We start from the raw sequence: 27,247 nt of genomic DNA on the forward strand, positions 1-27,247 counted from the left end.
CGATTTCCAGCGCACACATATGCGCCGGTCGCCTGGTCTTCTGGTTTCCAGTGCTCCCACGCGCGAAGGCCAGCATGTGAGTGCCGGAACCCAGAAGAGTAACGGGAAATGGCTGGCGTGCCCAGAGAGATGGCTCTGCGTGCCACTTCTGGCACGCGTGCCATAGGTTCGCCATCACGGCTCTATCCTCTATCTATCCATTTGTCTGTCTGTCTGTCTGTCTGTCCACCCACCCACCCACCCACCCATCTCTATTTCTCTATTTCTCTTTCTCTCTCTCAATCTATATCTATCTATCTATCATCTATCTAATCTCTCATCTCTCCATCCATCCATCTCTCCATCCATCCATCTCTCCATCCTTCCACCCATCCATCTCTATTTCTCTCTCTCTCTCAATCTATATCATCTATCTATCTATCTATCTATCTATCTATCTATCTATCTATCTATCATCTATCTAATCTCTCATCTCTCCATCCATCCATCTCTCCATCCTTCCACCCATCCATCTCTCTCTCTCTCTCTATCTATCTATCTATCTAATCTCTCATCTCTCCATCTCTCCATCCATCCATGTCTCTATTTCTCTTTCTCTCTCAATATCTATCTATCTATCTATCTATCTATCTATCTATCTATCTATCTATCTAATCTCTCATCTCTCCATCCTTCCTTCCTTCCTCTGTCCATCCATCTCTCTGTCCTTAGATCTGCCTGCCTTCCGCTCCCATCTTAAAGCGTCCCATTTCCCTCACAGAGGGACCCTGGGTGGTGTATACCGCTCATTTCACTGGGAATGACTATTACAGGATCTCCCTGATGAAGGAAATAAATAATGAGTTAAACCATTCACCTTAAGCCTTCTTGATGTCAATGGTGATGGAAACCAAATTGGTTCCGACCCAAGCTGCCCCTGAAGGCATTTGCTCCGTCCTGCTTTGCTTCCCATCAGGGAGTGTTCGGTGGTAGGCTGCCTCTTGACAGAGAGGTTCCATTCCACCCTCTCTGCCTGTTGCGAACTTTGCAAAACACCAGTCCGACTCCTTCCCTGCATCCCTGGCAGGGAATTTCATGTAATAATCGGGGAGGGAAGAATGGCAGAGGCTCATTTCCCAAATGTTTTTTTTTTCTGAAAACCTCTCTTAGAAGCACCTACCAGAGCTGTAGCTGTCGGTCGATGATTGAGAGATGGAGCGGGATAGCGAACGGCGGCCGATCTTTGTGGGACGCTTGTTGAATTCTTGCTTTTGGTCAGCAAACTGGATCTATAAAAAAAAAAAGAGAAATCCAGATTTAGCAAAGGGTGGACAGAAAGAAGAATTCAGATCTAACAGAAAACAGCCTTCTGCTCCGCCGCACCTTCAACCAGAAGACTTCTCAAAGTAACCCAACAGCTTCACGACGTCTCCCAGGTCAATATTAATATTATATGGCCTTTTGGAAAAAGCAGCTAGTGGGACAACCATGAAACCACTTAGGATTTGCAGACGATGCTCTTCTCTTCTCACAAGACCCAGAAGAGCGACAAAGACACATGTAGCAAATGAACAAAGAACCATTTTGGCTTAAAAATAAACCCGAGGAAAGAGCCAGGTTACGTTTAATCAATTCAGCAAAGAAAGAAAAGTGTTTTATGTCTGGAGAAGAACTAGATATAAATACCTTGGCCAACAGATCTCAATGGAAGGGGATACAAAAAAAAAAGGAAATTGAACGGCGGGTTAGATGTGGTTGGCAGCCAAGTTAAGCTTAATTTTCAAGAACAACCTCCCCCTACAATGCCCAGAGAGAAAAATTTTGGATCCGTGTGTGCTACGTGCTCAAATATGCTGGCGAAACATGGACACGAAGCTCGCCATCGACACGAAAGCTACCAGGGGTGCAAAGGTCCACGGAGAGATCCACACTTGGCATCATAAGACAAGGTAGAAAGACCCACACGTGGATTAGGGAACAAACGAAAATATAGGATGCCATCAAGAAAGTAAAACCACCCCTGGAATGCTTCAACTCAAAGGGAGGAAACCTAAAGAAGGTGGGCATTTTTCGGTATCTGGGAGCCCACCTCAAAGGTAGTGGCGAGGTGCCAGTAAGGGTGAATGCAGCCTGGATGTGCTGGCGAGAACTCACTGGTGTGTTATGGGACAGACGAAGGCCAACCCGTCTTAAATCTAAGATTTACAAGACAACCATCCACCCCGTGGCACTGTATGGCACTGAATGCTGGACAGCAACAACAACAGGGGCCAGAAGCTCTCTCCATGCCATGGAAATGAGAAGGCCCCGTTGGATATCGGGCACCTCCCTTCCTGACCTCATCACGAATGACACCGTTCGACAACAATTTTGATGTGGCACCAATTATAGAGAAGATGAGAGAGGAGGCCGACTCTGCTGGTATGGACACATCCAGAGAGCAGCACCTTCCACCGTGGCCAAGATCGCCTACCAAGTAGAAGTCCAATGGCTGGCGACCTCGCGGGTGTCCAAAACAGAGATGGTGAGACACCATCGACAAAGATAGGCAAGCCGCAGACCTGCGCTCTGGAGACGCAGCTGACCGTGCAAAATGGCGTTCAATGATACGAAAAGCGGACCCTGCACCTGCAAGAATACGCTGAGGAAGAGGAGGAGGAGAAGGAGAAAAGAGGAGGAGGAGAAGGAGAAGAGAGGAGGAGGAGGAGAAGAGAGGAGGAGGAGGAGGAGGAGGAGGAGGAGAAGGAGAAGGAGAAGGAGAAGGAGAAGAAGAAGAAGAAGAAGAAGAAGAAGAAGAAGAAGAAGAAGAAGAAGAAGAAGAAGAAGAAGAAGAAGAAGAAGAAGAAGAAAGTAAAATAACTGCAACAGAAACAGGCTGATCGCATAGCAAAAAGAACGGATGGCAGGTGGACAGAGGCAGTCGTAGAATGGATCCCACTGGATCCAAAGCATCCACGAAAGAGACCTAAAACAAGATGGAGCGACGCCATCAGCGAGTATGGTGGGCCCAGTTGACAAAGGAAAGCTCAGGACCTCATGCGTTGGAAGCAAATGGAAGAGGCCTTCCTCCTGCAGTGAATAGACTACAGCTAGAATGATGATGATGATGAAGATGATGATGACCTGGATGAGCCAGGATCTCCACAGACATCCAACCTGGAAACTAAGGTGGAATTTCCTGAGATGGAGATTGGATTAATCAACGGGATAGTTTGCCTCCTGGAGTTGTGGTTGCTCCATCAGTGGAGGTCTGTGGCCTGTCTGCTGCCGGATCCTCCAGCAGCCGAATCAGAGGAGGAAGAGGAGAAGATGGCCTGGGAGTCAGGGTCAGCATCAAGGCAACCTGAGAGCTCCGAGGGGGAAGAAGAAATGGAGCTCTCAGAGAGAGAGACGGAGGAGTAGCCTGGGCTGTCCCTCAGCCCTCCGATGGAGAGTCAACAGTCCCCAGGTCTAGAGGTGGCTGATGAGGAGGAAGAGGAGCAGCTGGGTCCAGTGCCTGATGCACAGAAGGCAGAGGAGAGGAGAGCAGTGGAAATCTATGGGCCGGTCCTTGGGACGGAAGAGCTACCGCTGCTAGCGAAGCCCCACCCTGGCTCTGGGGATAAAAGGCAGGGGGCGGAGATGAATAGATGTGGCGGACAACTATCCATCTTCCGGATGGACAGACTTGTTAGCTTGAGAAAGAAACTTTTTGCCGGGGCTGCTAGTAAAGGAATCTTTGAGTTAACTTCAGAGGGTTTGTCGTGTTTGGGGAGCTGGCTCAGAACAGGAGGTCTTTTAAGAAAAGATTGGACAAGCGTTTGTCCACGATGGTATAAAGGACTCCTGCCTTGGACAGGGGGGTGGACTAGAAGACCTCTAAGCTCCCCAGGATGCTATGAAATTCCCTCACCTTGCCTTTAATCCCCGAGGGCCCGTTCGCAGTGGTCATCTTCGGGCCAGACAGGGTGCCGTGTCCGGATGCCCTCTCAGAGGCAGCACCTGAGCAGATGCCCATCCCTTTATACCTTCCCTCCAGTGGAAATCCTGCCTACTCTGGTTTCACCTCTTTGCTTGGGAAGGGGGGGGGTGAAATGGGAGGGGAGGGGAGGGGAAGGGTGAGACCAAGGTATAGAGCACCTGGTGGTTTCCACCTTCTTTCCAGGTTTCCATTTCGTGGTCGGAGAACCAATGTTAGAAGAGGCACCCGTCCTTAGCAAACCAAACCGCACCGCCTATTCCATCGTCCCCGGCCCATTCCTCCTTCTTTTAATTTTCATTTTACCACTGCTGCATCATTAAACTCCGGTTTCTAAAACGGCCTGCCTCGTACATGCCTTAACAATAGCTTATTTCTATATTTTTCTCCCCCCTGCCTGCTATGATTAACTCGGTAATTAGGCACCTTTTAAATTTCAAATTTCTCTCTCTCTCTTCCCCCCCCCCTCCCCAACACCATCCTCCCTTCTAACAGGAGGCCGTTGGGGGAAAGTTGAACTAGCAAGACGCTGAAACAATAAAGGCATTTATTATTAACCAAAATTGAAGAGAGCTGCTTCCCACCCGCCCACCGCATTTCAAAAATCTTGCTCTGCTTTAGAGCAAGGGTGAGATTTTGGGTGCTTCTGCAGCTGGTTAACTTCTCTTGCCAAAAATACGAAACAAAACCTAGAATCAGTTGGATTTCCTCCTGGGTGACCGGATGGAGCCCACTTCAACCTCGTAATAACTTTAGCCCGCTTCGGTTTTTTAAGACATACAAGTAGTTCTCGACTTACGACCAAAACGGAGTCCCAAATTTCTGTTTGTTCAAATGAGATTCGTTCATTTGTTAAGTGAGTTTGGCTCCGTTTTTTTCATGGTTAAGTGAATCACGGCAGTTGATAAGTTTAGTAACTTGGTTGTTAAGTGAGTCCGGCTTCCCCGTTGACTTTGCTTGTGAGAAGGTCGCAAAAGGGGATCGCGGGAGCTTGGGACACGGCAACGGTCGTTAACTATGAACCAATTGCCAAGATCAGGGGGATGCGACAAAGGTTGTAACTGTGAAAAACGGCCCCAAGTCCCCTTTTTTTCAGTGCCGTTGTAACTTGGAATGGTCACTAAATGAACTGTCGTAAGTCAAGGACTGTCTATGAGTCTCTGCTTGCTGATCATCATCTCTTGACTGGTCCTTCCTGCAGTCCTCTTGGTATGTGCATTTTATTTTGTAAGCACCGGAATTGTTAACAGATTGGATTGGCCTGGAAATGTCCCAAATATATTGCTTGCTAATTTTTCCAAACTGGGGGTCTCAAAACAATGGCTGCATTTAATGACCTGTTGGCTGACTCTCTGGACCAATGTTTCTCAACCGTGTTGGCCTGAAGCTGTGTCGACTTCAACTCCCAGAATTCCCCAGGCAGCTAGGAATTCTGGGAGTTGAAGTCCACCCATCTTCAAATTGCCAAGGTTGAGAAAAATTGCCTTAGACCAACGTGAAGACTTCTGGACTTCAACTCCCAGAACTCCCCAGCCAGCTAGGAATTCTGGGAGCTGAAGTCCACCCATCTTCAAACTACCGAGATTGAGAAACGTGGCCTTAGACCAGGAGTGTCTAACCTGGGTGGTTTGAAGACTTGTGGACTTCAACTCCCAGAATTCCCCAGCCGGCTAGGAATTCTGGGAGTTGAGGTCCACAAGTCTTCAAGTCACCAAGGTTGGACAACCCTGCCTTAGACCAACAGGAGGCCTGGACTATGAAAGGAAAGCTTTGGCCACCTCCAAGTGTGTCAGAGGCAATTAGCCCCGTTACCTTCCTGGGGTAATTGCCTGGATCGATGGTAGCAGAGGATGGTTAGCTCATTATTTCTGGACTGTCAGACTTTCCGTAGCGTGCCAAAGTGGGCTCACCATCGACTCTAAACAAAGTGTCCACCCCAATTTCTCCCCCGAGGAGTTTCACTGCACATACCAGACGGACTTGGTGCCAAGACTTTGAAGGATTTAGTAAGAGGGTTAGGATTCCAGACTAAGCCTGTCACATGAGTGGGAGTCTTGAGAGGATTAACACTACTAACAGGTTTAACTCTTCAAGTTCTTGAGCGTTCTCCAACACCACATCCATCCCCGGGCGTGATCTTCGAGGCACACGCTTCCGACGGCCAGGGCATCGTGATGTCTCTTGCTCGGCCGCATGAGATAATAGATAAAACTTTTCGTGGTTCGCAAAAGATGTGAAGTCTTTTTAGTTAAACCCAAGTTAGGAGGATTCTTTCAGAGTTGGGATTCAGCCGGTTCAGATCGGTTCAGGCGAACCGGTAGTAGCCACCCGGGTGCAATCCCGTCCAATATCGCTGTGTTTTGTGACACGCATGTGTGGATGGTGCGCATGCACATTTTCGATGCTGGGCGTACAGGTTGTTACGGTATGTGAAGCCCACTCCTGGAGTCTTTAGGTTTGGCGAACATCCAAATTAAAGGTACCCTAGATCAGGGGTCTCCAACCTTGGCAACGTTAAGACTTGTGAACTTCAACTCCCAGAATTCCTCAGCCAGCAAAGTCCACAAGTCTTAAAGTTGCCAAGGTTGGAGACCCCTGCCCTAGATAGATAGCTGCCTGGTCTTCACATGGAAACGTTTAATAAAGAATCATTAACCACTAATTATCCATTTTGGGGAGATTGATTAGTTTAGAAGAGAATATTTGTAGCTCGGGATTGAACTGTGGGGGGTCCTTGGTGCTCTCTGAGCCGGCTGGGTTTTTGGCCGGACGTTGTAGGATTGCACTAGGGAACATCATCAGGGCTGAAAGGGAGAGGGATTTGTGGAGTGGAGTGGAGGGAGGGAGGGCTGTGGGGGTCCTTGGTGGTCTCTCAGCTTGGTGGCTTTCTTGCAAACGTTTCATGGCTGTACTAGGGAACATCATCTGTGCTAGAAGGGAGTGGAATTTGTGGAAGGAAGGAAGGAGAAAGAGAGAGGGAGGGAGGATGGAAGGAAGGGAGGGAAGGAAGGAAGGAAGGAAGGAAGGAAGGAAGGAAGGAAGGAAGGAGAAAGAGAGGGAGGGAGGGTGGGAGGATGGAAGGAGATAGATGGGAATAAGAGGGAGGGAGGGAGGGAGGGAGGGAGGGAAGGAAGGAAGGAAGGAAGGAAGGAGAGAAAAAGAGAGAGGGAGGGAGGATGGAAGGAAGGGAGGGAGGGAAGGAAGGAAGGAAGGAAGGAAGGAAGGAAGGAAGGAAGGAAGGAAGGAAGGAGAAAGAGAGGGAGGGAGGGTGGGAGGATGGAAGGAAGGAAGGAGATAGATGGGAATAAGAGGGAGGGAGGGAGGGAAGGAAGGAAGGAAGGAAGGAAGGAAGGAAGGAAGGAAGGAAGGAAGGAAGGAAGGAGAAAGAGAGAGGGAGGATGGAAGGAAGGAAAAAGTGAGGGAAGGAAGGAAGGAAAGGCTGTGGGTCCTTGGTGGTTTTCTTGCACACATTTCGTGATCCAACTAGGAAACATCAGCAGCTGTAGAAGTTTCCCCCCCTTCCTTCCAGCACTGATGAGGTTACCTAGTTGGGTCATGAAACGTCTGCAAGAAAACCACCAAGGTCAGAGACTTTGAACTCCACTGATTACTCTCTATCAAAGGCACACCTGGACAGCTGTGTTACAGACCTTTACGCCCACAGCACTCTCACAGCCTATCAGAGATTAGTTGGCCAACCCTTTCGTCAGGGACTCCTTTATCTTGACCTTACCTTTTGTGACTTTTCTGAGCGGCTGATAGAATAATTATTTCATTCTCCTTTTATTTTATTCGGAAGGGATCTGAAGGAGGGCTTCCTTTGTTCTTTCCCTCTGTTCCTGACCTTCGGAGCTACCATTTTTTCCAACCGAAGGGCTGGCAGACTCTCGCTTTTCTATCTGGGACTTACGTTCTTGGGTGAACTTACAATTATTATTTTACGGGCTGTAACGCTGAATTTTGCCCAAGGACATCATTAATGATTTTCAGATAATAAGCAATCTCAATTTGTCCGGCCACCCATTAATCTGATCGTGCATGAAGGAATTACTCAGGCATTGGCTGGCACAGAAAAGACTCTCTCTCTCTCTCTCTCTCCCTCTCCCCCTCTTCTCTCTGTCCTTTCTTTTCTCTTTCCCTCTTCTCTCTTTCCTTTCTTTTCTCTCTCTTTCTCTCTTTTTCTTTCTCTCTTTCTCCTTTCCTTTCTTTCCCTCTTCTCTCTCTCTCCTTTCTTTTCTCTTTCTTTTCTCTTTCCCTCTTCTCTCTCTTTCCCTCCTCTCTCTCTCCTCTTTCATCTTTTCCTCTTCTCTCTTTCTCTTCTCTTTCCCTCTTCTCTCTCTCCTTTCTTTTCTCTCTCTTTCTCTCCTTTCTTTTCTCTTTCCCTCTTCTCTCTCTCTCTTCTCTGGGAAATGGTGAAGCCAGATTAGGTTAACGATGGGATCATTAACTTAATAACTGCAGTGATTCGCTTAATAACTGTGGCGAGAAAAGTCATAACAATGGAGTGAAATTCACTTAACTGATGTCTCACTTAGCAACGTAAATGTTGGGCTCCATTCTGGTTATATGTCGAGGAAGCCTGTACAGTCAGAGAAACCAGAGAGGGTCTTTTTCTTGCCCGGCCCACCTTCCTTCTAAGGGCTCAGCTGCCTTTTATCTGACCGCTCCCAAGGTCATTTCCACAACCCCGTGATGGTCAAGATATGATTATAAGGCATGACAGATTAGCCATTGACGTGTTAATTAAAAAAGCAGATCTAATTTAATGGCTGTTTTAATAGCTAATTATTCTGCAGATTACTCCACAAAACTAATCTGCCTTCTTTTAATTAACTGGTCTTAGGGCAGGTTTTAGGCGAGGATTAAAAACGGGTCTTTAAACCACTTACGAATCTCGAAGGACAATTTTCTAGTAAATATAGAAATCCTACCTTTTGCTCCGAGAACTTAAGGAAAACTTTCTGCAAAACTCTAATAGTGACCGAACAATTACGGTCGTTGATTGAGTAAAATAAAAGAGGTTGCTATAAAAAAAAAATGAGCCCCTTTATTTGGCCAAAGTAATCACTTAAGATTAGGTAGGGAGCCACTAATTTAAAAAATGCATTTATAAAAAAAAGGGAATTATTCAGAGAGAGGAAAAAGAAGGTCAGAAAAGTATAAGCGAAACAACCTCAGTATCAAATGTCACCTTGGATCATGCCGACAATGTACAGGTAGTCCTTGACTTACGGCGGCTCGCTTAGCGACCGTTCAAAGAGACAACAGCACTGCAAAAAATGGCCATTTTTCACACTTAATGACCACTGCAGCATCCCAGGGGTCCCATGATCAATATTCAGAAGCTGGGCAAATGATTCATATTTATGACAGTCGCAGTGTGTCCCAGGGGTCATGTGATCCCCTCTTTGGTGACTTCCTGACAAGGAAAATCAACGGGAAAACCAGATTTACTTAACAACCGTGTCACTAACTTACCAACTGCAACAACTCACTTAACAACTATAGCGAGAAAGCTGGCTCAATCCGTGTTTCACTTAGCAACCTAAAGTTTGGGCTCAATTGTGGTCCTAAGTCGAGGACTACTTCTATGCCGAGGGTTCTTGCTCATTTCAACCAGGGGGAAAATAAAAAAGAGATTATGCGAACAATACAAAGGAAATAACGGGTCAATAAATTGCTCTTAAGATCGATTGCAATTCTGGAGAAAAACAGAAATTCCAGCCTGAACTATTTCACGATCGCTTGCCAAGTTGGTATCCTCTTGCAAGAAATCAGAGCTCTCAACCTCAAAAATCCCGGATTCCCTCTCCCAATTTTTTTTCGAGGGCGATAATCAAAGGTTTGGGACTTCTAAAAATAAAAAGCAGGCAGCGAGGGTTATTTCGGTCGGCTCTGAACAGGCAGGCAAGACGTGGGAAGAAGGCAGTGGTTAAAAAGTTTTGTGAAATCTGTACGCCCCGATCTTAATGCAACAAGAGAGGGGCATCTCTGGAGCGTTATGTGCGTTTGTGTCTGTGTGTGTGTGTATGTCTAGAATAATGCAGAAGGGGGCCTGGGGACATTCCTGCTTCAGATGCATGGGATGGAGGGGTTCAAGACTTTGGAAAGGGTGCAGAGAAGAGCAACAAAGAGGATTAGGGGACTGGAGGCTCAAATATATGAAAAATGGTTGCAGGAAATTGGGGATGTCTAGTTTAATGAAGAGAAGGACTAGGGGGGACATGATAGCATCTTCCAATATTTGAGGGGCTGCCCCAAAGGAGGTCAACTTATTCTCCAAAGCACCAGAAGGCAGGAGAAGAAGCAGCGGATGGAAACTGATCAAGGAGAGAAGCAACTTAGAACTAAGGAGAAATTTCCTGACAGTGAGAATAATTCAACGGTGGAACGACTTGCCACCAGAAGTTGTGGGTGCTCCATCACTGGAGGCTTTCAGGAAGAAGTTGGATAGCTATTTGTCCAGAATGGATCTTCTGCTTGAACAGGGGGTTGGACTAGAAGACCTTTGAGGTCCCCTTCGGCCCTATGATTGATAGCACGATTCTATTCCTGACAGTGAGAACAATTAAACACTGGAACGGCTTGACTTTATGGGTGCTCCAACACTGGAGGTTTTTCAGAAAGAGATTAGACAACCATTTGTCTGAAATGGTATAGGATGTCCTGCCTGAGCAGGAGGTTGGGCTAGAAGAACTCTTGAGGTCCCTTCCGACTCTGTTCTTCTGTAAAAGAACGGTGAAAGGCTTAAAAAGGAAGCCCTTTTTATCCTTCGTATTCACCTTAAGGCCATTTAGAAGCAAAGAAGTACTAGGAGAGAGAGAGAGAGAGAGAGGGAGAGGGAGAGGGAGAGGGAGAGGGAGAGAAGAGAAACACAGAAGAGAGAGAAAAGAGAAAGAGAGAGAGAAAAGAGAGATACACATAGAGAGAGGAGAGGGAGAGAAGAGAGATACAAGAAAGAGTGGAGAGAGAAGAAAGAGAGAAAGAGAGAGAAAGAGAAAAAAATAGAGAGAAAAAGAGAGAGAGAAAGAGAAAGGAAGAGAGAAAAGAGAGCTACACAGAGAGAGAGGAGAGGGAGAGAAGAGAGATACAAGAAAGAGTGGAGAGAGAAGAGAGAGAGAGAGAAAGAGAAAAAGAAATAGAGAGAAAAAAGAGAAAGAAAGAGAGAGAGAGAGAAAGAGAGATACACAGAGAGAGAGGAGAGGGAGAGAAGAGAGATACAAGAAAGAGTGGAGAGAGAAGAGAGAGAGAAAGAAAGAGAAAAAGAAATAGAGAGAAAAAAGAGAGAGAAAGAGAGAGAAAGAAAGAGAGAGAGAGAGAGAAAGAGATACACAGAGAGAGAGGAGAGGGAGAGAAGAGAGATACAAGAAAGAGTGGAGAGAGAAGAGAGAGAGAAAGAAAGAGAAAAAGAAATAGAGAGAAAAAAGAGAAAGAGAGAGAAAGAAAGAGAGAGAGAGAGAAAGAGAGATACACAGAGAGAGAGGAGAGGGAGAGAAGAGAGATACAAGAAAGAGTGGAGAGAGGAGAGAGAGAAAGAAAGAGAAAAAGAAAGAGAGAGAGAGAGAAAGAGAGAAAGAGAAAGAAAGAGAGAGAGAGAGAGAGAGAGAGAGAAAGAGAGATACACAGAGAGAGAGGAGAGGGAGAGAAGAGAGATACAAGAAAGAGTGGAGAGAGAAGAGAGAGAGAAAGAAAGAGAAAAAGAAATAGAGAGAAAAAAGAGAAAGAGAGAGAAAGAAAGAGAGAGAGAGAGAAAGAGAGATACACAGAGAGAGAGGAGAGGGAGAGAAGAGAGATACAAGAAAGAGTGGAGAGAGAAGAGAGAGAGAAAGAAAGAGAAAAAGAAATAGAGAGAAAAAAGAGAGAAAGAGAGAGAAAGAGAGAGAGAGAGAGAGAGAGAAAGAGAGATACACAGAGAGAGAGGAGAGAGAGAGAAGAGAGATACAAGAAAGAGTGGAGAGAGAAGAGAGAGAGAAAGAAAGAGAAAAAGAAATAGAGAGAAAAAAGAGAAAGAGAGAGAAAGAAAGAGAGAGAGAGAGAAAGAGAGATACACAGAGAGAGAGGAGAGGGAGAGAAGAGAGATACAAGAAAGAGTGGAGAGAGAAGAGAGAGAGAAAGAAAGAGAAAAAGAAATAGAGAGAAAAAAGAGAAAGAGAGAGAAAGAAAGAGAGAGAGAGAGAAAGAGGGATACACAGAGAGAGAGGAGAGGGAGAGAAGAGAGATACAAGAAAGAGTGGAGAGAGAAGAGAGAGAAAGAAAGAGAAAAAGAAAGAGAGAGAGAGAGAGAGAGAGAGGGAAAAGGGCCAGGAAATTATCCTGTTAAGCCAAATTCTGGGCCATGATCTGCCCTTATGAAGACTGAGAGGCCATAACTGCTCAATAGATGTGCCGAGGTCAAGGACCAAGAAATCTGGAGGCCACCTCTGGTCCACCAACGGGAAAAGCCAAAGGGCAGCTCTACGCCCAACTGCCGTTGCTTGGATTCTCAACGCCGTCATCCCCGATTTTGATGCCGAGGAGGGGGCCGGCCTCCTCTTGCCACGCTGAGCAAGCCAGGTGGCTCATGCTTCTCCGACGGCAATTCGAGGGGAAGCCAAACCCCTGGGGGAAAAATGGCGTTTTGAGGCGCATCCATTTGCAAAAGAGTTTGGCTCCTCGATGGAGGTCAGGATGAGGAGCGTGCAACCCAACTCTCAACAGCAGCGTGCAACATTCCTTGTGCCACCCTTGGGCGTTTGAGCTGATGAAAGCAACCTTGGCACGAAATGTGCCCTTTTGCTCAGTGCTAACAAGTCCCTGTTTTTTTTTCTTTCTTTCTTTCTTTCTTTCTTTCTTTCTTTCTTTCTTTCTTTCTTTCTTTCTTTCTCTCTCTCTCTCTCTCTCTTTCTTTTCTTTCTTTCTAATCTATCTATCTGATCATCCATCCATCTACCTACCCACCATCCATTCATCATCTATCAATCATCTCTCTCTCTCATCTATCTCTATCTCTATTTATCTATTTATCTATCTACTATCTATCATCTCTATCATTTCTCTTTCATATCTATCCTCTATCATCTCTCTCTCCCATCTATCTATCTATCTATCTATCTATCTATCTATCTATCTATCTATCTATCTATCTACCCTGTTGTCCCCAAAAATAAGACCCAACTAGAAAATAAACCCTAGCGTGATTTTTCAGGATGCTCATAATATAAGCCTTACCCCCAAAATAAGCCCCAGTTAAGATTGCCAGCCAGATGGGTGCATTCCCCCCCCAAATAAGACATAAGCAGAAAATAAGCCCTAATGCATCTTTTGGAGCAAAAATTAATATAAAACCCGGTCTTATTTTCAGGGAAACACGGTATCTATCTATCTATCTATCTATCACACCACTTTTATCATTTTTTTACAAATATCTCAAGGTGGCGAACAAATCCAACACACTTCCATCCTATTTTCCCCACAACAACAACAACCCTGTGAGGTGGATTGGGCTGATTGAGAGAGAAGGCCTGGCCCACAAATCACCCAGCCAGTTTTTCATCCCTAAGGCGGAACTAGAACTCTCGGTCTCCTGGTGATCGGTTCAAAGTCACTCAGCTGCCTTTCCTGCCTGAATCGGGACTAGAACTCCCCATCTCCTAGTGATTGGCCCAAAGCCACCCAGCTGGTTTTTTATGACTAAGCTGGAACTAGAACTCACCGTCTCCTGGTGATTGGCCCAACGTCACCCAGCTACGTTTCATGCCTAAGTCAGGACTAGAACTCCCTGCCTCCTGGTGAATTCACCCAAAGTCACCCAGCTCTCTTTCATGGCTACAGTTTTGTCTTGAAGTCTAAAAGTTTCGACAACTAAGGTTAACCTTAGCCCTGGAAAGAGAATAAACCCAAGCTAAAACGTATCGCACAACGGATGTCCAGGTTTCCTTTCCCCCCCCCCTTCTTATTAATGGAAGCTAAACGGAGTTGAACTCACCATCCAGTCTGGCAAGTGGAAAGCAGAAGTCCCTTCGGTGTTCTCCCACTTCTCCATCCCAGCAACTTGAGAAATGGTGGGTTTCTAAGGAGGCTTTGATTTGATTCTACCAAGCTGCTCAAGGACGAACAGAACTCCCAACTCTTCTCAAGGAATCAACCGAAGAGTTGATGGCTCTCATAAGGACCCTGGCTTGTCTATGGTGCAAGTCCTCGGTCTGACTAAGGCTTCGGAGTCCAGGACTCAAGCAGAGACTTTGAGGGAAGCCCTCTGCGCCAATTCTTAGGACCAAGAAATTAACTCGCAATTACTACACGAGTACTCTGTTTGTTCACTCCATGGAGCAGGTACTCCCAACCTTTGTAGAGCCAATAAATTACATCACCCAAAGTCAAGGAGGTGTTCCTGCCAAAGAGAGGTCTCCTCGTGTGTAGTTTTGGTATCGCATAGCGTCACAAGTTTGTGTAGCTAAAGGGAAAAAAGCCTGACAGGACTTCTGGCTGCCAAGCAAGGATGCCTGGCACGGGGCCAGCCGCAAAGTATTTAAAATTAACTTTGGAGAGACGTGACGCTTGTGAGTTTTGTTTCTGAGATGTTTTCTTTCGCTTATCTGCAGCTCCCTCTGTTGGGTTGGGCACAAAAAGGCAGCGTTCCCCTATCTGAGGGGCTGCCCCAAAGAAGGGTGGTGGGTAGGTGGGTGGCTCAGGCTATTATTCTGCAAAGGACAAGAAACTCATCAAGGTGAGAAGCAACCTGGAATTAAGGAGAAACTTCCTGACACCGAGAACAATTAACCAGTGGAAGATTTTAAGAAGAGATTGGAACACTGGAGGTTTTCCAGAAGAGATTTGGACGGCCATTTGTCCAGAACAAATAGGACAGTGATTGCTAACCTTTTTGCCATCAGGGGGAACACGGTGGGGGAGGGGTTTTCACGTGTGCCCATACCCATAATTATATGTGCCCTGCCCCCACTCATACGCGCGTGAACCCACTGAGCTCCCCCCACTTTTGGCACGTGATGGCACAGTGCGCCCAGTAGGCTCATTTTTTGCTCTCCCCAGGCTCCAGAGTCTCCCCAGGCTCCCAGAGAGGCTCTGGAGCCTGGGGAGAGCAAAAAACGGGCCTTCCAGTCCCACCAAAAGTTGGCAAACGGGCCGTTTCTAGCCTCCAGAGGGCCTCAGGGGGGGTAGGGAAGGCCGTTTTCGCCCTCCCCAGGCTCCTAGAAAGTCTCTAGAGCCTGGGGAGAGCAAAAAATAGGCCTTCCCCACCCCCCCAGGCCCTCTGCAGGCAGGAAACAGCCTGTTTCCCTACTTCTGGTGGGCCCAGAAGGCCCGAAAATCAGCTGGCTGACACGCACATGCGCGCTGGAGCTGAGCTCACGTGCCCATCGATATGGCTCCACGTGCCGCCTGTGGCACGCACGACATAGGTTCACCATCACAGGTATAGGATCTCCTGCTTGAACAGGGGGTTGGATTGGAAGCAGGGTGGATAAAAATCAATGATTTTTTTTAAAAAAATAAAAAAAATCAGATTTTTTTTATTTAAATCGGATTTTTTTGATTTAAATCGGATTTTTTTTATTTTTATCGAATTTATTTTAATAAAAAACTTTTGGGGTAAAAATCTATCGTAAGATAGTTTTCTATTTAAGATACATAAATAATTCAGTTTATTCAGCATGAAATGGAGCTTAGTTATGTAGCATGAAGCTGTATATTCTACAACACTGGGACTATCGGTGAGTCAACAGTGGGTCAAAGGAGTAGCAGAGATGACAATTGCTCTTTAAAAATTATTAAAAACTAGCTTTTTTACTAGTGATTTAAATCATGATTTAAATCGTGATTTAAATCGTGATTTAAATCAAGTCGATTTAAATCAAATCCACCCTGATTGGAAGACCTCCAAGGTCCCTCCAAACTCGGTTATTCTGTTAACCACTGCACACTGAGAGATCAGAAATGGCAGGATTCAAAGGATGTCCACAGTTTCTTGAATCTAAAGGAAATATTTGTAGCTCAGGGTTGAAATGAGGGGTCCTGGGTGGTCTCTGAGTTTGGCTGTTTTCTTGCAGAAGCTTCATGACCCAAATTGGGTAATATCGCTAGCACTGATGATGTTACCTAGTTAGGTAATGAAACGTCTGCAAGAAAACAACCAAGCTCAGAGAGTGCCAAGGATCCCATAGTCTTCCTCCTCCTCCAATCCACAGCCCCCCTCCCTTCTAGCACTGATGGTGTTGCCTATTTGGGAAGGTCCGAAGTCATTTCTTTAAATATTAAACATTATTAAATGTTAAGCTTGTTAACATTGTTAACATCCAGGAGCCTGGATAGCTCTGCAGACTAAGCACTGTAATTTAACACCAGCTGTCTGCAATTAAAGTAAGTTTGAATCTCGCCAGGCTCAAGGTTGACTCAGCCTTCCATCCTTTCTAAGGTAGGTTAAATGAGGACCCAGTTTGTGGGGGCAATAAGCTGACTTTGTATAAAATATACAAAAGTATGAAGGCTATTGCTTAACGCACTGTAAGCCGCCCTGAGTCTCCGGAGAAGGGCGGCATATAAATCAAAAATTTAAAAAAAAAAAAAAACATTGTTAGTGCAGAATGGAAGTCTCCAGCTATTGAAGTTTCTCCGGAAGGAACTACCGTACGAGTCATATCTAGGCAATCTGACACCCACAAAAGATCCAATTCAGACAGGAAGGCCCAATTAAAATAACTGATTTATGGCATGAAAATAAGGTGGACACTAGAGGGCGCTCGAAGTTCACCCAAATCGTTTCTGCCGCTGGAGGAAGGGAGAAAAAGCAAAGAAAAATTCAATTTCAGAGATTTTTTGGAGGAAAAAAGAAGGGCAAAGGGGGGAAAAAGGGCAGGCAGGCACCATATTATAAGATATATTGGCAGCAAATCCAGCCCTTGCTAATGAGCCGAAGAGGCGGGGTGGCTGATGGGCCTCCAACGTGAAAGATGATTTTAAATTCAGCCATTATGAAAGAGCCTCCGGATACGTCTGTGGCACAATTTTAAATTCCAATATGGGACTGAAATCATTTAACACAGGACGGGGTGATTGATATTTACCATTTCAAAGCCATGCAGGCAGTCCTCGACTTACGACCAAAACGGAGCCCAGCGCTTCTGCTGCTAAGCGAAGACAGGCGCTAAGTGAGCTTTGTCCCGTTTTAGGACCGTTGTTGAGTGGGTCACTGCGGCGGTGGAATTAGTCCTGCAGCTGTTAAGCGAATCCGGCTTCTCGGTTGACTCTGCTGGTCAGGAGGTCGCAAAAAGGGAAATATGTGATCCCAGGACACTACAACTGTCGTAAGTATGAGTCAGTTGCCAAGGGTCTGGATTTTGATCACGGGGATGGTGCAACGGTCGTTAAGTGTGAAAAACGGACTGGAGAAGATGGATTGATTATATACAAAATAAGTATCAGACCAAAAAATATCAAATAGCTTATGAATGATCTCTTTTATTTGTATAAGCGCTATGTAAGTGATATTAGAAGTATTATGTTTAAGAAATAGGATTTTATATATGGGGGGTTAAGATTTTTTTTTTTAGGGGGTGTTAGTTTAATGATTGGTTATGCAATTTAGTTTATTGTTAAAGGTCAATAGAAATACCTTGTGTTCTGCTCTGGGAAGTCGGGGAGGGGGAGGGGGGGTTGGGAGGGAGGGTTGTGGGGAAATTGTGTTTGTTTTAAAACTTTTTCAATAAAAAAAAAATGTGAAAAACGGTCATCGGTCCCCTTTTTTCGGTGCCGTTGTAACTTCGGTCACTAAATGGAACTGTTGTTAAGTCGGGGATTGCCTGTAGGAGGGTTCCATTACGCTCGTAAGTGGAGGACTAGCTGCACTTTTTCTGCTCCTGGGATAATTCACAAAAGGCAAATCTCGAATCTTGATAGGGGACCTTTAGCTCCTGGTACCAAATAAACGTTATAAAAAGAAAGAAGTTTGGTACGCCAGGCAAAGCAACATGGCGCCTCTAGCACTAACCACTGAGCCGCCCTGCTGGGTTCAAATGCCCGCTGGAAGAGGATGTTCCTTGAGTTAAGAGGGCTCACGTTTGCTTCAACCACGACTCATTGAAGCTCTTCTACATGCCCCAGATTTGATCTTCCCCACGGCAGACCTTCGACCTTCCTGGCAGCCATTGGATATTTCTGGCCTTCCTTGCAAAAGGACGACCGGCCTCTCATATGAACCACTGGCCAGGAGTTCACGCACAACTCAGGTTGCGAGTACCGATATAGGAGAATATTTGTAGCTCAGGGTTGAAAGGAAGGGGTCCTTGGTACTCTTCGAGCTGGGTGGTTTTCCTGCAGACATTTCATGACCCAACTAGGTAGCATCATCAGGGCTAGGAAAGCGGGGTGGGTGGAGGTGGGTGGAGTTAGTGGCGGTGGGGAGGAGGAGGAGGAGGAAGGACTGTGGGGTCCTTGGTGTTCTCTGAACTTAGTGGTTTTCCTGCAGACATTTCATGACCCAACTAGGTAACATCATCAGTGCTAGGAAAACAGGAGGGCGGTTAGTGGTGAGGAAGAGGAGGAGGAAGAGGAGGAGGAGGCGGCGGCAAAGGAACAATGACTGTGGGGTCCTTGGTGTTCTCTGAATTTAGTGGTTTTCCTGCAGACATTTTTTGACCCAACAAGGTAACATCATCAGTGTTAGAAGGGAGTGGTGATTGTGGAGGGAGGAGGAGGAGGAAGAGGAAGAGGAGGAGGAGGACCCAAACTAGTTAACCTCATCAATCAAAGGCGGCCCTTTGAGAAATGCAATCAACAGACTCTGCTTAATTTATGCCACTATGAAGCAACCGGCTAAATACGGGAAACCCAAAGGGAAAAAAAAAACACATTTATTTGCATAGATTGGCTCCAGATAACAAGGTGCCCTGAGTCAGCCCGCCAGGCGCAGGGAAACGGGGAGCTGGCATGCCAGCTGGGCACATGACTGGGCTTGACAATGTCAGAAAAGGGAGTTTAGATAATGCCAGTGTGCATTTTTCCAAAACATCACGAGCATCTGGATATGTTTAAACAAGCGCTGACTTTCCGCAAAAGACAAAAGGAGATTATTCATTCCTCCTTGGGCCAGGATGAGACGTTGCTTTTTTTTACTTATATTTCTTTATTTAAAATTTCTGCATCTGCATTCATCCTCAGGAACTCCCTGCCTCAAGACGTCCAGGTGAGGAATGGAGACTCCAAAAAAAAAAAAGAGGGGGGGGGAAATGACATCACAGCTATGACTGAAGTACCTGCAAATACAGGCAGTCCTCAACTTACAGCCACCATGGAGCCCGACATGTTGCCAAGGGAAACAGTTAAGGGAGTTTTGCCCCATTTTATGACTTTCCTTGCTCCAGTCGTTAAGTGAACCACTGACCGTCATAAATGTGAGTCGGTTGCCAAGTCTCCCGAATTTTGATCACGTTATCCGTGGGGATGCTGCCAACGGTCTTCAGTGTGGAAAAAGGGCCAAATGTCAATTTTTCTCCCAGTGCAACAACAACTCGCTTTCTACAGGGGTCTCCAACCTGGGCAACTTTAAGACTTCTGGACTTCAACTCCCAGAATTCCTCAGCCAGCTTTGGGAACTCTGGGAGTTGAAGTCCACAGGGAGTTAAAGTTGCCAAGGTTGGAGACCCCCTGCTCTATAATAAGAGCATAATAATAAGAGAGTTGGAAGGGACCCTGCTCATTTCAGACAAACAGCTGTCCAAGCTCTTCTTAAAAGCTTCCAGTGTTGGAGCAGCTATAACTTCTGGTGGCAAGCTGTTCCACTGGTTAATTGTTCTCACTGTCAGGAAATTTCTCCTTAATTCTAAGTTGCTTCTCTCCTTGATCAGTTTCCATCCGTTTCTTCTTCTCCTGCCTTCTGGGGCTTTGAAAAATCAGTTGACCCCCCCCCTCTCTTCTTTGGGGCAGCCCCTCAAGTACTGGAAGACTGCTATCATCTCACCCTTAGTCCTTCTTGTTATTAGACATCCCCAGTTCCTGCAACCGTTCATCATATGTTTGAGCCTCCAGTCCCTTAATCCTCCTGGTTGCTCTTCTCCGCACTCTTTCCAGAGTCTCCACATCGTGTTTTACATCGTGGCGACCAAAACTGGATGGAAATATTCCAAGTGTGGCCTTACCAAGGCATTAAAATGTGGTATTAACCCTTCACGTGATTCTATCCCTCTGTTCACGCAACCCAGGATTGCATTGAATAACAGAGTTGGAAGGGACCTTGGACGTCTTCCAGTTCAGACAAACGGCTGTCCAGTCTCTTCTTAAAAACCTCCAATGTTGGAGCACCCCACAACTTCTGGAGGCAAATTGGCTTTTAACGTTTCTTTAACGTTTAACTGTGCCTTGGTGGCGCAGCAGACTAAAGCACTGTTAAGTAACACCAGCTGCCTGCAATTATTGCGAGTTCCAATCTCACCAGGCTCAAGGCTGACTCAGCCTTCCATCCTTCCGAGGTAGGTAAAATGAGGACCCGGTTTGTGGGGGCAATAAGCTGACTTTGTATAAAACAGAACACCGCTTGGGGGGGCCCGAAAGCCCTACTAAGCAGGTATATACAAAAGTATGAAGGCTATTGCTTAAAACACTGTAAGCCGCCCTGAGTCTCCGGAGAAGGGCGGCATATAAATCGAACCAATAAATAAATAATAAATAAACATCCTTTTATGAACAGTGATGCGAAGGCAGAGATCACGTATGGCCAAGATATTACAACACGCGCATCCACGCGTGTATTTCATCTCATTTTATGCCAAGGTCTTTCACTTCTCTGCAGTTTGAGCCCTATTTCACCTGAGTTATTGAGAATGGGAAGTTGTAAGATGAATACGATGAGTGGTTCCTTCCTTATTCTTTTTAAGGCAGCCTTGTCACCACCTTAAGAAGTCCGCTCGACAGACAGGGAAGCTGAGTGGAAAAACACACACACACACACAAAGAGGCAGAAATATGAGCAAGGAAGGCCAAATGGAAAGCTGTGACTTATCACAAAGTTTTGTGGTTTTGAGATCAGGGCACGTGACTTCAAGAGTGGCTCATGGGAGGGGATCAGAATTCAAGACTATCCCGGAGAGGAAGACAGCGCAATGCTTCGTACGGGCAGTCCTCGACTTACGGCGACAACCGAGGTCCCAAAAAATTCTCGGTCGCTAAGCGAGACAGTTGTTCGGCGAATTTTGCCCCCTATTTTACGACTTTCCTCGTCACAGCTGCGAAGCGAATCCCTGCGGGTTGTTAAGCTAGGGACATGGCCGTTAAGCGGAGCGGGCGTCCCCATTGGCTTGGCTGGTCGGAAGGTCGCCCCAGGGGATCGTGTGACACTGCGACCGTCATAAACACGAGTCAGTTGTCAAGCAGTCTTAAATTTTGATCACACGAACATGGAGCTGTTGCGATGGTCCGAAGTCGCTTTTTTTCAGTGCCGTTGCAACTTCGAACGGTCACTAAATGAACTGCTGTAAGCCGAGGACTGCCTGCTCCTACAAGAGTGTGCCGTGTGAAAAACCAGGCCGCTGCTGTTCACCTTAACCTTCAGGTGTGTATTGGCGATGACGAAGGGAGAGATGATCAGCCTGTTGATGTACGAAGGAGGGAGCGTTGGTTCCCTTGGGCAACTAGGAAGCACTCCAATTCTTCCTTTTTGGATGTACGGTAGATATTTTTTTTTTATTAAACACATCACAATATAACGTACGATATTTCAACGTCTCTCCTTAAAGATCCGTGCCTTTAAGCTCAGCCCAATCGTCCCTACAGTGGAGGGTTGGCCGATTCCTGCAAATTCCCAATTCTTTGCAGATGCTGGCAAGCCGCTGGTATATAAAATGAGAGCAAACCCCACTGCCTCCTAGCACTGATGAGGTTACCTCCATGGGTCATGAAATGTCTGCAAGAAATCATCAAGCTCAGAGAGCACCAAGGACCCCCCACACTCCTGGACCTGGTTATCTACTGGACCGCCTGCTGCCACCAGTAGCCTCCCACCGGCCAGTATGCTCTCATAGAGAGGGGCTCCTCCGGGTGCCGTCGGCCAAACAATGTCGACTGGCAGCCCCCAGGGGGAGAGCCTTCTCTGTGGGGGCACCTACGATCTGGAATGAGCTCCCCCCGGAGATACGGAGGATCCCGAATCTGTGCACCTTCCATCACACGCTTAAGACTTTTTTATTTCATCAAGCTGGCCTGGCCTAAATCTTCTCCCCTTTTTAAATGTAAATTTTAATTCATTTTTAATTTATTGGGGTGTTTTAAATCTTTCTTCGGCCAAATTGTTTAATTCGGTTTTATTCTGTTTTTAAATTTTGTATTTATGTGTTTTTATCTTGTGGCTGTTCACCGCCCTGAGTCCTTCGGGAGCAGGGCGGTATATAAATAAACTAAACTAAACTAAACTAAACTAAACTAAACTAAACTAAACTAAACTAAACTAAACTAAACTAAACTAAACTAAACTAAACTAAACTAAACTAAACTAAACTAAACTCCTCCTCCTCCCATCTAGCCCTGATGATGTTACCTAGTTGGGTCATGAAACATCTGCAAGAAAACCACCAAGCTCAGAGAGCACCAAGGACCCCCACAGTCCTCTCTTCCTCCCAAACCCTTCTAGCATGGATGGTGTTACCTAGTTGGGTCATGAAATGTCTGCAAAGAACAACCAAGCTGAGAGAGCACCAAGGACCCCACAGTCCTCCTCCTAAGCCCCAGTTGGATCATGAAACAGCTGCAAGAAACCCTCCAAGCTCAGAGGTTACCATCAATGGTAATTCTGTAAGACTGGACAGCAACATAGGCTTCCACTGAGCATCGAAATGACACAGATGCTGCCCTTATGTACTTCCATGCTCTTGTCTTGTGCGCAGCTCATGCGTTTTATATCCTGAAGCCGGTTAATACTTCATTTCTGCTAAATCTTCAGGACGGAGGCAAACTCCCTGCCTGGACCGATCGATCTCCATTCCCAAAATTCACATTATAATGTGGCAGCTGGCCAACTTCAAGGGCTCAAGAAACCTCGGAGCCAAAGCTGGATTCTCACGGCCACCTGTCGCATTTGAGAGCCGACAAGATCACTGAAGCACTCAAGGGGGGTCACGTGTTAACAGTACAGAATCACAGAGTCGGAAGGGACCTTGTAGGTCATCTAGTCCAACCCCGCTCCGCCCAAGCAGGAGACCCTACACTGTTTCGGACAGATGGCAGTCCGGTCTCTTCTTGAAAGCTTCCAGGGATGGAGCTCCCACAACTTCTGAAAGCAAGCTGTGAAGCAATGCAACGCAGAGGTGAGCATTGAACACTCGGTCTTAGCAAGGCACATCTGGACCCCTTTAAAAGACGGCCCCCTCGAAGACCTCTCCCCACTTTGTCCAATCTTTCGATGGGAAAGCGGCTTTCGCTCACGACTGCTGTGACTCAGAAAACCTCCCCACGTGCAAAATCCATGTGAGTTAAGCCATTCTCCCCATCTGGAACAGATGGGGACTGGCAAGGGAAGGGAAAAAGGGCGAGTTAGGGCAGGGCCTTGCAAACACACCCTGGTGCCTATGTTTAGCTCTCACCCCCCCTCACCCCCTCCCTCTGGGAGCAAGCTGCGGCCTGTCTAGCATCTGCAAAACCCAAAGGCCCAGGAGGAGATTAAGCAGGAACGGCAGCAAAATTGGAGCAACGGTTTAAATAAAAAAACAAAAAACGATTGCCCCAGGATGGCAGGAGCTGTCAGCTCAGGAGGAAAGGATGACGGTAACCTTGGCCAGGAAGGTCATCCTTCAATCTCCAAGACACCCAGAGATAAGATGGTACTTCAACACTTTCCTTCCTCCCTTCTCTTTTCTTCCTTTCTTCCTTCCTTCCTTCCTCATAAAAATCTTCCTTCCTTCCTCAAGTCCTTCTTTCCATCCTTCTCTCCTTCCTTCCTTCAAGTCCTTTTTCCCTTCCTTTTCTCTTTTCCTCCTTCCTCATAAAAATCTTCCTTCCTTCCTTAAGTCCTTCTTTCCATCCTTCTCTCCTTCCTTCCTTCCTCAAGTCCTTCTTCCCTTCCTTCTCTCTTTCCCTCCTTCCTCATAAAAATCTTCCTTCCTTCCTTAAGTCCTTCTTTCCATCCTTCTTCCTTCCTTCCTCAAGTTCTTCCTTCCTTCCTTCCTTTCTCCCTCATAATATTTTTCCTTCCTTCCTTCTTTCCTCAAGTCCTTCCTTCCTTCCTTCCTTCAACAAGAAAGCTAGACAGACACAGCTAGACCAAAAGAGACCAATAGTGAAAAGAATAGATAGATATAGAGAGATGATATAGATTAGAGATAGATGATAAAAATGATGATATAGATATAAATTGGATATAGACATACATACATACATACATACATACATACATACATACATACGGGGGATGATAGACAGATAGATGATAGATAGAAATGATGATAGATGAAATAGATAGATATAAATTAAGACAGACAGACATACGGGAGATGATGGACAGATAGATGATAGATAGAAATGATGATAGATGAAATAGATAGATATAAATTAAGACAGACAGACATACGGGAGATGATGGACAGATAGATGATAGATAGAAATGATGATAGATGAAATAGATAGATATAAATTAAGACAGACAGACATACAGGAGATGATGGACAGATAGATGATAGATAGAAATGATGATAGATGAAATAGATAGATATAAATTAAGACAGACAGACATACGGGAGATGATGGACAGATAGATGATAGAAATGATGATAGATGAAATAGATAGATATAAATTAAGACAGACAGACATACGGGAGATGATGGACAGATAGATGATAGATAGAAATGATGATAGATGAAATAGATAGATATAAATTAAGACAGACAGACATACGGGAGATGATGGACAGATAGATGATAGATAGAAATGATGATAGATGAAATAGATAGATATAAATTAAGACAGACAGACATATGAGAGATGATGGACAGATAGATGATGGAGACAAACAGAAATGGGGGGATAGGCAGAGGATGGATGGATGGGTGAGGGACAGATAGATATAAAAAGAGCAGTGTCCAACCAACCCACAGCAAAAGGGATGGGCAAGGGGGATCGAGGTAACCCAATGCCTGGGGGTCTGCATTGCCGAGAACCTCCCCTTGCCCCCTCTTCACCCCCTGGGCCGCGTGAGAAGGGCGCCGCACGTTCAGCCCAGAATCCAGAGCAGCTCTCCTTCCCATCCCAGCCGAGAGCTGTCAAAGGACGGAGGGAAAAAACGAGGTTAATGAGGGAGGAATTGATGGGCAGCCTTCATCCAGCTGGAAAATCGGCCTTCTAGGGGGGGTCATTAGAGCCCTGGCGGTCTTCTCTCTCTCTCTCTCTCTCCCTCTCTCTCTCTCTCTCTCTCTCTCTCTCTGGCCATCCCGGTTTCCCATGGGAACCCAGCCGAAGTCATGTTGCGGGGCTGCATGCCACAGGGAGCTGGCCATTCTGCAGCCCAAACTGGCTCCCGTCTTCATCCTTTGCAAGAGGCGAAGGCTTTAGGGTTGCTCAGTCAATCTGTTCTATGGCAAGTCCTCGGCTTACGGCCACAACTGTGCCCCAAATTTTTGTGTAATTCTGATTAGGGTTTTTTTTTGGTGGGCTGGCTAAACATGCCAGTTCACTCTGAGCTTATCGTGCAAATCCAGAAGACGGTTTGGTAAGCAGATTAAATGAGTCGTGTAAACACGGCCTCTGTTGAGCATCCCAGAATATCTGGAGGATGGCTACCTAAAAATGCAGGTTGCCCCTGACTTATGACCATTCCTTTAGTCAACATCACCATTTAACGACCCCATAATCCTTTGCGGGGTGGAGTCTGGGCAACTGAATGGAGCTAGCAGAGTATTTACTGGCCGGATGCCCTTCCTGTCACCAGTGCGGAGTTTTGTTCAGCAGATATGTTCTCATGGTGCCCAGAGAGAGAAATATCTGTCTCTACCTAGGATCAAACTCACAGCCTCCTGATTGTGAGGCGAGAGCTCCACCTTTAAGCCACCGCACCACTCCTGACGATTCCTTTAGTGACCGTTCGAAATTACAACGGCACAAAAAAAGACTTGAGATCACCCAGACATACTCCAGACAGCTGCTCCTCACAAGAGATTGCAAGGCAGGGTTTGCTAGAAACACCCATGGACACCAAAAAGAGGAACCATACAGGCAATCCTCATCTCACGACCTTTCTTGCCACAATTGTTAAGCGAATCATTGACGTTCTTAAATTGGTAACACGGTTGTTAAGTGAATCTGGCTTCTCCGTTGATTTTGTTTGTCCGAAGGTCGCAAAAAGGGATCATGTGACACACACACACCCAGGGACACTGCAACCGTCGTAAATGTGAATCGGTTGCCAAGCCTCCGAATTCTGATCACGTGACCGTGGGGAATTCTGCAACGGTCGTTAAGTATGAAGAAACGGTCAAAAGCCACTGTTGTAACTTTGAATGGCCACTAAATGAACAGTCGTAAACCGAGGACTATTTCATTACAGAAAATCTACCTGTAGAGTATTTTGTCCTAAGGATAAGATGCAGGGCCCGTGAACACGATGCTAAAATCTCTTTGTAGCCTGCTCACTGCTGGTGTGATTTTTTTTTTCTAGTTTAAAAAGAATAAAATATTATCAGGAGCCTATCAAAAATGGAAGGTCAGGGTGGAAATCAGATCTGCAAGTTAAGATCAGATTTTGCAGTGCCATCATAAGTTTGAACAGTCACTAAACGAGGACTACCTGTATCTACAAGCACATTCACTCCAGGGGAAGCAACTGAAGAAAATTGAATTTTTCAAAACAGAAACTTCCTGACAGCGAGAACAATTAACCAGTGGAACTGCCTGCCTCCAGAAGTTGTGGGTGCCCCATCACTGGAATGGGAAAGGGTCTCCTGCCTGAGAAGGGGGTTGGACTAGAAGACCTCCAAAGTCCCTTCCAACTCTGCTATACTATTATTCGGATTCTCTTTCTCTGTTGTGCCTCCCAACGTGAATTAAAATTAAAATCTCACTTGACCATAGTTGATACTGGAATTTTTTTAAATACCACTTTTAAATACCAAGAATAAATTTAACTGTCTTTCCTCTATGAGCTCTGCATTAAACACCCTTTAATATAAAGCAATCTTATAGCTACCTTTATCGTACATAAATAAAGATTTCCATCTGGATTTATTTTTATTTTTTTTTGCCAGCTGCCTTAATTTGCCGAGGGTCTCCCACAAAAACATTTCTGGAGCCATCATGCTGTCTACGATCAAAGCAGGAAGAAGAAAAAAAAAATCCTGCAACTTGGA

At 45.9% G+C, this 27,247-nt stretch overlaps 1 protein-coding gene across 1 annotated transcript in view; it reads right to left on the reverse strand.

The window, feature by feature from the left end:
* AHCYL2 (adenosylhomocysteinase like 2) overlaps positions 1-27,247 on the reverse strand; it is an 89,742-nt gene that overhangs the window by 34,798 nt on the left and 27,697 nt on the right. The window contains exon 2 of the mRNA XM_070946974.1: positions 1,160-1,268. Coding sequence (XP_070803075.1) covers positions 1,160-1,268 — 109 coding nt within the window. The remainder of the gene's footprint in view (positions 1-1,159; positions 1,269-27,247) is intronic.

Source organism: Pituophis catenifer, unplaced genomic scaffold (assembly GCF_029215685.1).
Source record: "Pituophis catenifer annectens isolate HBS135680 unplaced genomic scaffold, rPitCat1.0.hap2 SCAF_7, whole genome shotgun sequence".
NCBI lineage: Eukaryota > Metazoa > Chordata > Lepidosauria > Squamata > Colubridae > Pituophis > Pituophis catenifer.